Source organism: Panicum virgatum, chromosome 3K (genome assembly GCF_016808335.1).
Source record: "Panicum virgatum strain AP13 chromosome 3K, P.virgatum_v5, whole genome shotgun sequence".
In the NCBI taxonomy this organism is placed as follows: Eukaryota; Viridiplantae; Streptophyta; class Magnoliopsida; order Poales; family Poaceae; genus Panicum; species Panicum virgatum.
The window spans coordinates 489,799-499,265 of record NC_053138.1 but is presented as its reverse complement, the minus strand read 5'-3'; the positions used below and the strand labels follow the sequence as shown (position 1 = coordinate 499,265).

General features: G+C 45.1%; 2 protein-coding genes across 2 annotated transcripts; both read right to left on the bottom strand.

The window, feature by feature from the left end:
• Positions 1-212: 212 nt before the first annotated feature.
• On the bottom strand, positions 213-2,097 carry LOC120696533. Its single transcript, XM_039979480.1, has 2 exons — positions 1,429-2,097; positions 213-526 (listed from the first exon to the last, which is right to left on the bottom strand). The coding sequence occupies exons 1-2, from the start codon at positions 1,585-1,587 to the stop codon at positions 410-412; spliced, it is 276 nt and encodes a 91-aa protein (XP_039835414.1). The 5' UTR covers positions 1,588-2,097; the 3' UTR covers positions 213-409.
• Positions 2,098-3,350: 1,253 nt separating this feature from the next.
• LOC120696531 (stress response protein nst1-like) lies at positions 3,351-9,222 on the bottom strand. Its single transcript, XM_039979477.1, has 3 exons — positions 7,518-9,222; positions 6,461-7,392; positions 3,351-3,771 (listed from the first exon to the last, which is right to left on the bottom strand). The coding sequence occupies exons 1-3, from the start codon at positions 8,844-8,846 to the stop codon at positions 3,627-3,629; spliced, it is 2,406 nt and encodes an 801-aa protein (XP_039835411.1). The 5' UTR covers positions 8,847-9,222; the 3' UTR covers positions 3,351-3,626.
• Positions 9,223-9,467: the final 245 nt, after the last annotated feature.

The following is a 9,467-nucleotide window of genomic DNA, read 5'->3' as shown; positions in this document are numbered from 1 at the left end:
TGCACATTTACTTTAGCATATACTCCCTCCTTCCCCGTTTATAAGGCATGGTGGAACATGACACGGTCTTCTAAACAACACTTTGACCATTTATTTATCATATATTATATCACTTTTGATTATAAACTTATAATCATTGTAAAATATATTTGATTATGAATCCAATCATATGAAATTTGCATTATAAAAATAAAAATTTAATAGTCAAATTATTGGTCAAAGATGACAAGGTTTGAATCTTGATATACGTGTATGCCTTATAAACAGGGAAGGAGGGAGTAATCCCCACACGTGTTACATTTGCCATGTGTACACATCAACATAAACATGTAGGAACAACATGATTGTGCCCATCTTCACCTTTGTTGGCACTCAATCAGCAAAATACAAAATAAATTAGGAACATTTGTCACCGAGCCTTTTCTGACTCCGATTTTGCAGGTTGTGCGACAAGGGTGCGCCAGAGGTACCGACCACTTGCCATATCCACCATAGTCCAGAATCCAGTTTTCACAGCCGATCCAACCTAGATTTGCATAGAAAATAATGCTTTAGATATGAACCAATTGTTTTTAGAGAAAATATATTGCATCTTTCATCAGATTTGTACACAAGGGAAACAATGAGATGATGATTTAGTATTTAAACCACAAGTATTAGCAAGTGACCATCGATTGTGCATCATGCACCTATGTTGCTTAACTATGTTTGCTCCTTTCTTTTCTGTTTGCGCGTGAAAGAGTTTAACCACTTCAGCCCACTCAACTCATATTTCCATACAGTTACTTTGTAAACAAATTCATTCGCTAGATCCGAAGAGTTTTTTTTCTTCTAAAAAACACAGGAGAGCTGCATTTCATTGTATTAAGAGGATGATGAAAAACAGTTTCTTACAACGATGCAGAGCAGTTAGCACTCACGCAACAAACTAGAGCACAATCGATGGTCACCAAGAGTTGATAACATGATGTTTGTCAGAGCTGAGGACAGTGGCAGTGCTGGACAAGATTCCAAATGTTTCAAGCTCTATTGAGTTTGAAGGCTACCAAACCAAAGGGTTACCTAATCAAGTGGTACAATTTATCCCCCCACCCCTCTTGAATGTGCAATTGATTTTTTTTTAAGCTGAGGAAATGTAACCGTGCTAGCAAGGTAGTTTATGCAAGAAAAGGAGCAAGGGAAGCTTATTATCCACCGATGGCATATCTATATAATTGAAATGAGCCTGAAATGAAGCATCTTGAAGACCACCCCTATGTGCTGACATGATGAAGAACAGAAGCAAGGCCATGTTGGTTGGCAAATAGCACAATAGATAGATATTGAAGGCCTTGCTAATGTTGTAATCCTACTTCCTATTTCCCTTGAGCGCAGGCAAGAAGCTAAGAATAGCGAGGAGGCAGAGCAGAGAGGGGATGGAGGCGTTACCTTGGAATGGAGGGGTACGGGCGCCCTGGGGGATCCCGACTCGGAGGCCTCGTCATCGTCGGCGTCGAATTGGTCAGGCTCGGCGTTGAGCCCCCGGATGAGGAAGAATCCGGCGATGGTGGCGGAAAGGAAGATTAGGATGACCCGCAGCGGGCACATCTCTTCTCCAAGGAAGCAATCAATGAATGAATCCCTTGGCCGAATGAATTGGATCCAAGAAAAGGCAGCGGCTTTGGCTTTATTGCTGGTTGCGCGGCTTCGGGGATGGGGAGAGAGAGAAGAAGATCAATGGCGGATTAGGGGAAGTTGGATTGGAACCTGGGTCTGGGTGGGTGCGGCGGATCCCCCTTGCAGGGCGGATGGATTTCTGCCGAGACTCGGCCGACGGGCCGGGCACGCGCTCACCTAACGCCGCCTCCTCTCGCAACTTGGCTTTAATTAATTATTATTGAATTGGACAGAAAACGAAAGAAAGAAAGAAATGGCGCTAAAAAAGAGCAGGTGGAAAGGGGAGGAAGTAGCTGCCTCGACTCAAATCCGGGGGGGAGGAGGACGACGAGAGAGCGCGGGAAGGAGGAAGGATTGCCTTGCCAGTTGCCATGAGGAGAAGGAATCCCCGGTGGAAGTGGAGGACGAGGAGGGCGGAGAGTCTCGGTCGGAGGCGTCCCCTTTGCTTCTTCTATAAACGTGGTTGCAAGGCTGGCGGGCCCCACTTGCCAGACAGGCTGGTTGACACCTTCCACCCTCCGGGCCCACCCTGTCAGCGGGTCTTTTCTTTCTTTGACGTGGTATGTGGTTCCGCAGCATTTTGGCTTGTGAGGACTGTTTCATCTCTTTGAGTCGCAAGCGGCCTGGTCAGTAGTCACCACCAACGCGCTTCTAGAAGATTAATATTTTTTTGCAAATAAAATAATAAATGCAACAATGATTAATGTTAGAGCTGGGTTTATTATATCCTATAGATTGTTCGTCTGGAAAGTCAAACACACAGCCAATGAACGGGACATAGCGGTTGTCAACCACTACGTAGCGGTCGTCAGTCTGATGATTAATGTGGAGCATGATTAGATGCACAACAAATTAAATTAAATTAAATTAAAGGTGTGTGGTGGCCACGACACATGCGACATTGTTCGTCGCTAGCTCAAGGCATGCCGCCGTAGTCTTCTGCCGGAGAATGCTTGATATTGGACCGCATCCAGAGTGGGGGCCCCCATACATCCTATCCTATGAAGCCCTTCCATAATTTTTAGCCATGGATAAGGAGGAGCAAGAAGAAAAAGAGGAGGAAGAAGAAAATGAGAGGAAGGAGGAAGAAGAAAATTTTTGAAGCCGCCAGTGATAAAGTGGTGCGCCCGTGCAGGGCTGTGGCATGCATGGTCCCGCCCACGGACCCAACCGACACAATCCTATTGCTGACCGAATGCTTTGCTTCCCAGCCACTGCTCTGTATCATTCCACCACATCCAAACAGTCAGTCGGTCATCAAAAATCAATTGCAGGCCGCCATGGATGGGATTGAATATCTCTTTCGACTGGCAATGGATATGGGTGCAGACACAACAGGCTCGTGTTTACCAAAAAAGTTTGGCAGCCTGGCTGCGCCCACCAATAGAGCAGTGACTGGTGAACCACCTGCAAATCAACATGCTGATGCCACTCCTCACTGCATTGACTTGTTCTGTCAAATAAGCTGCTGATGCAAAAGTTTTTTTTTTTAGGGCAGCTGCTGATGCAAAAGTTAAGCGTGCAGATTAACAAACAATAGATAATAAGCACCGAGTAAATGCGACCACACCACTTCATCCGTCACCAATTCTTCAAACCTTCTGAGCACTACGTACGTTACCTGACAGTCCTGTTAGCGACGATCATGCATGGACATATAGTAATCTAACTAATAATCAGCAATGCAGCCACCGTGCGCAATAAGCAAGTCCCCATCCCGATTTTTCATTGAATCCGGAAGTTAATATGATGAAATGCCCCCCAACACATCACTCAGGTTAGACAGGCCTAATGCAAGGCATGGGCGCATGTTAACTGGTGAGGTGAGTGCTACTTAACAAAATCATCATACTTTTGCATCAAGGAACACAGTCCACCATCTCATCTCCTCACTAACCCCTACATCACTGTAAGGAGGCAAGGAAGTCTTGGCTCGACATCTCGTTCCCTCTATATAATCAAAGTTCGTTCTATGCTGTCTCTTTTTCATTGAAGGACCACACTGATTGTACATCAGGACTTGTTGAGGAAAATAAGCCTCCACCACCAACATGTGCACAAGGCGGGGATGATATATGCTTTGCTTCCTGAGTTCCATTCAGCACCAGTTCCTCCCTGCGTAAATCATAGACCCCAACAAAGTAATGAGTTCCAGAGTTTTCACTTCATCAACCAACAATGATAGTATGTACTACTACTACAACCAAAAACAGGAATTTACATAGGATCTGGACAGTTGAAGGGGAAAGGAAAAAAAATTGAAGTGCCACATGTGCTGGGATACTTCGTCTTGTCTATTAGAAGGCTAGAACAGCACTTTCTATAACACAAACAGGTCTCATTTAGTTCTGCACTTCTGCTAAGTTTCCATCAGCTAGGAGCTGTTGGAAGGTCGAGTGCCTCAGCCCTGCACACAGCCTGGCCTGTAGGAACTAGGAATCTGATGATCAAAGTAATACTACCCGAGTATTCCAACCTAACTCAAAAAAATCGGTCATGCTAAGAAAACTGAGTAGCAGACTTTTTTCCATGCTCCCCTGAGCCACATTTTGATGTGGGGAGCAGCTCACTTGCACAGATTACATGAATGTCTCCTGCAGATGTGGTCACATGGACATGGGATAGGACCGGAGACCCCATCAGGCCTTGTCTCCAATCATCCCTAGTCTCTAGACAACGTATAGTATCCTAACTAGGCTCATCCATATTACTTGGATTGAACTGCCTATTCTTGCACCAGAGCACCCTTAAAGAGCTTTTGTGCAACAAGGAACCTGCCCCACCCATGCAAACATAAACCAGAGTAGCTGTCAATAAGCATCTTAAAATTCTACACTGCTTAACACAAACATCTTTAAAAATTCAATATGCTTTGCTTCATTAACAAGCTCAAACAGGATGCAGGCACACCACTAGTGAACGGCACTTATAAGAATCATGCCAGCCATCTACAGAGTCAAAGTCCAACTCTCAATAGGAACACAAAAACCTTGGCTAAATATACAACACTAGCTCCCCACAAAACAATCCATTCATTCATTCAAGGGTTGTGGCATTGCACAAATAGGCAAATATTTAATTATCAATTTTGTTCTTTGATATCAACTGAGTTCATTCAACCTCCAGTCTCATATCATCACATTTTCTCAGATGTAATATCATCCCAATCTTACTACAGATAGAACTAAAACACTTGCGACCAACCTACTAAAAAGCGCCTGCAACCAAACAGGCTTACGCTCGCAGTGAGTTATGATTTTTTTTTACCATCTAACTCCAGCCTCTAGTTATGTCAAGTAGTAGTCCACAATATTTTAAAAAATACAGCAAACACATTTTTGCCAGTGGAGAAAATGAACATAGAAGACCTTGATATTGTAAAATCATGTGTTCACTATATTTATCCACCTCAAAACTACTTCCCGTCGCAAAGACAGACTTGATAGTTGTCAGAAATTTAGGTACCCGTTAGTCATAGATCAATATTGGAAAACAAAGCCATGACAAAACAATTAAAATTTGAATCATGCATTTTTATGGTTCTACAGCTATATTCAATATCAGAGAAACACATGTCCCTTGCCTCCTTGGCTTCTGTACCCATCTTTCTAATCAATTAAGAACTAGCAATGAATGTGCCTCTTAATCACCTTCAAAAAATAAATTTATTAGCACATAATTTCTAGCTGGGCTGAAAGAAACCCATGGCATCCTTGTTCGTCAACCATGCCATCTTGAAACAAAAATCTTTGCTGAGAATACATATAGTTTTTAAGGTTCAACAATCACAAATAGTGGAACAGATCACGCAACCAGCTCAGGCACAATCCTAGCTAGCTAATTATTCATGATGACAGTTTGTCAATTGGCCATCGTCATGAATAACCAGTACAGTAGATCTCCAATTGTTAATATCATATCATCAAGGAACAATGATCCATGAAAGTGACAAATATCAGAAATATATGTGTATCGAGTGTTCTAAAAAGCCTTAAGCACAAGGCAGGCACCAGATGATGCCTAGAGACTAATCACAGTTAGGAAGACGATTGAGTAGACTAGGCAGCAATTAGGCGGTAAGCAGCATGGTGATGCCTAGCACCTAGGCCCTTCTAGAGTAGTGGCATCAAAGGCCAAAATTGGTTGGTGAATGGTGATTCATGGAATAAATTCCTCAAAAAATTTAGAAGCACCCCCACCCCTTGACCCGCCCCAAATTGCATGTATGGCTCATAAAAACAAGATCCATGAGAAACTTCCACATAATCATTGGAGAATAAAGAGCACCAGTGCCTTTAATATTTTCAAGATGGATCATCCATAACACCCAGTATCACATACTCACATGGGTTCAACAGTATAAGATTAGAATAAATTAAACACCCTGTTATACTAAATGCAAAGATAATGCAATTTTCTTTTCAAAAGCCTCTCATTTCTATACCAAATTACCTGGTCGAAATAAGTTGTAATCCACAATCAGACATGTATGTAACTATGCACATACGACGTTCAACAATTATCATAAAAGTTTTGTTGATACCTTGGTACTTATATTTGTTGATACATGGAGTTATACTAAGTAGTGAACAGGAAAACAGGAACGAACTCAAACAATTGCAGGAAAAGGAAAACCAGAACGAACTCAAACAATTGTAGGAAACAAGCATTGTCAACATCTGGGGAAAGGGTACCAAGTTTCTAGCTCAAGTAAACACTAAACAGTATAAGATGATCAGCGGTGCTGAAGACCTTTGATGCAATAAAATTTCTGAAAACAAGAAGGGCATAGGAAAGTACGTACTTAGACCAAGAATGGCCAGGCGGCCCAAAGGGGTGTTCATGGGCTGATTTGTTTGGAGACCCAAAAACCAAGTCATTGTGTATAGCTTTTCCTTGTACTTCATGTGGAAGAAACAGGCTTGGTGTATCAGGGGGCAGTTGCTGAAAGGGTGCTTTCTGCAGCCATGGATCATTGTCATTCAAACCAGTACTCAGGGAGCTTTCTGTTCCACCATTGAATAGATTGACACTATGGTTAAATTGATTAGTGTGTTGTCGAAGCCACTGACTCTGAGGACCTTGCAGACCTAAAGTTTCCTGAACCAATGGCGTGCTCCACATTTGCCAAGTGCCTTGTTCACTGTTAGCCTCAGGCAAAATGGAACCACCAGGCCCTTTTGTGACTGATGAGTGCGGAGGCTTAATAGGATTCTCTTCAACTGTTCGAGATCTTGAGAGAGGGGACTCAATGGGTGAAGGCCTCCCATGCGATTCCTTGGTGATATCACTTGAGATGAACCCACAATCCAAGTCCGAAGGGAAGTTATCCAGAGACTCTGAAACTGGCCCAAGTAATGCAATTGCATCTGGATCATAGCACGGGTCTTCAAATTGTTCTGGTTCTTCAAATACTGTGGATTCTGCATCATCATAGAAGGGCATGTGTCCAGCAGGAAAATGAGGTAATGGCTTAATGGGGGGTGCTCCATTAAGCGGTGGGAAACCTGGAAATTGCATGGACTGGCTTGAACATGGCTTGCTTTCCAGAGGAGGATACTGAGACAGAAATATATGAGCATTGCTTATTTGTGCTCCATTTGGTTCTGGCTTCCTATTCATATCACGGGCTGAAGTTGTAACATCAGGACAAGGGGACACTGATGCTGAACGACTAAACAGCTGATGCCATGACTTTTTAAGGCCCGTAGGGTGTGGCTGCACATTTGGACTAACCTGCATATATCATAATACAAAAGAAAAATGGAAAATTTAAGATGGAACTTCAGGTAAAATCAACTAATGCAATTGGTTCTAACAGTCAGATTTTATATTAAAATAATAATGTCCTTGTTACTCACAGGTCGATTAAAATTTGCCCACGAATTTCTGGTTTCTCCAGCTGTAGCGAGTTTGGCTGTAACTTGAGTGGCTGTATGTTGGGTTTCTCTTTTGAGTGCATTACCCTGGTCAGTTGCAGGAACTACAGGTCTACTAACCTTGTTAACTTGAGGTGCAGGGGGCTGAGCACTTCTGCCAAAGAAGGAACCACCACCAAAACCTCTTGATGAAGATAAGAAACTACCCGTCATACGGCCAAAGTACTTTGTTCTGCTCTCCACTGTCTTATTACTATGATTGTTAGCTTCAAAGTAATGAGGCTTATAACCCTCACGCTTGTCCAAGTCACCCTTTCTGTCGAAGTCTCGCTTCCTATCACCTTCGCGGCCCAATCTTCTATCAATGTCCTCACAATCTGAATTGCTCTTGCTTGACCCCTTGTCCTCTTTCTTCCTCCTCTCCTGCCGCCTTCTCTCTGCCTCCCTCCTAGCATCCTTCTCCCCAACAGGGGTAGCGCTTTTGGACCTCTCCTCAGCCTCTGCCTTTTCATCCCTCAGCCTCCTCCGTTCCTCCACTAGCTTTGCCATCTCCTCACGCTGCTTCCGTTCTTCCTCCTCCAGCATTTCCCTCTCCAGCCTCGCCAGTCTCTTCTCCTCCGCCTTCCTCCTCGCCTTCTCGACCCTGCTCTCCTCAGCTTTTCCAACATTCTCCCCTCTCTTTGCCAACCTTTTACCATCTGGGCCCAAGCCCTCATCATCCCCTGACGATGTAAATCTGAATATCTTCCTCAAGAACCAGCTTGCTACTGTCGAGGAAAAGGACGACAGCAGGCGCCATGAGAATGCCAAGAATGAGTTGTTATTGCCGGAGGAGCAGCGGAGGTCGAGCCAGTATCCACAATCCTGAGAGCAAGGCCATCCGGTGGGCACCTTCCCGGCTGAATTAAGGTCCAGCACGGGGCGCTTGGAGACATGGCCGCAGTAGGAGCACATGAACTTGCCACCGCCGGGGTTCTGGTCCCTGTAGGGGTTGCTGCAGTTGCGGCAGCGGCGGGTGGCGGTCTTGCGGAGCTTGTGGAGCTCGAGGGCGTGGGCGCGGCGCTCCTCGCGGAGGCGCGCGGAGCGGCGGGCGCGCCAGAGGGAGAGGCGCGGGAGGAGGATCTCATACCAGAAGAGGGTAAGGAGGAGGACGGAGACGCAGGCGAGGCGCGGGGAGGTGACCTCGAAGCGGTAGGCGGCCGGGAGGAGCAGCTGGGTGATGGCCCAGATGGCGATGAGGGGGATGACGAGCCACGGGAGCATGGTGGCGACGCGGCGCGACCAGCGCTGCACGGAGCACAGCGGACACATCGATTATCCGGCCGCCTCCGCCGCCCTCGCCCCCTGCTGGATCGCCAGCGCCGTCTTGAAGGTAGGCGGGCGGGTGGGTAGGTTGCTTGCTCGGCCGGCAATGCGGCGATTCGATTTGGGGGAAGGGAAGGGGAGGGGAGGGGAGGGAAACCCTCGAATGGGGGAGGGGAATCAAAGCGGGCGGCTTCTTTTGTGGGGATGCGAGATGCAGAAGCTAGGAACAGAGCGTCGCAAGAATGGATTCGAGCTCCAAGGGAGCGACGGCCATGGCGAAAACCCTAGCTTTCCAATCCCTTCCTCTCCCTTTCGGATTGCCTTCTCTGGCTGAATTTTTTATTTTCGCACACTCTCTTACGGAAGGTGACGCGATGAACACGAAGCTGGAGGCGCCAGAAAACCAGATAAAGCTTCATCTCCTTTCCTCCGTTTCCATCCATTTTTCTAACTTTTACCAAGATAAATTTGGCTCTCCATTTCAAATTATAGATCGTTTGATTTTTTGACTTTAAATTTGACCACTCATTTTATTAAAAATTTGTGCAAAATATCACTTTTTTTTGTTGTGGTTTGTTTTATCAATACAAATTCTTCAAAAAAAAACTTAAATTTGACTATGTTTAC

Bases quoted from the DNA above. Each gene is read 5' to 3' on its own strand.
- LOC120696533 (XM_039979480.1), bottom strand. From the start codon at position 1,587: ATGTGCCCGCTGCGGGTCATCCTAATCTTCCTTTCCGCCACCATCGCC. The intron at 527-1,428 runs GTAACGCCTCCA...ATGCAAATCTAG, and splicing joins CCGTACCCCTCCATTCCAAG to GTTGGATCGGCTGTGAAAAC.
- LOC120696531 (XM_039979477.1), bottom strand. From the start codon at position 8,846: ATGTGTCCGCTGTGCTCCGTGCAGCGCTGGTCGCGCCGCGTCGCCACC. The intron at 7,393-7,517 runs GTGAGTAACAAG...TGATATATGCAG, and splicing joins GGGCAAATTTTAATCGACCT to GTTAGTCCAAATGTGCAGCC. The intron at 3,772-6,460 runs GTACGTACTTTC...TGATTTACGCAG, and splicing joins CCTGGCCATTCTTGGTCTAA to GGAGGAACTGGTGCTGAATG.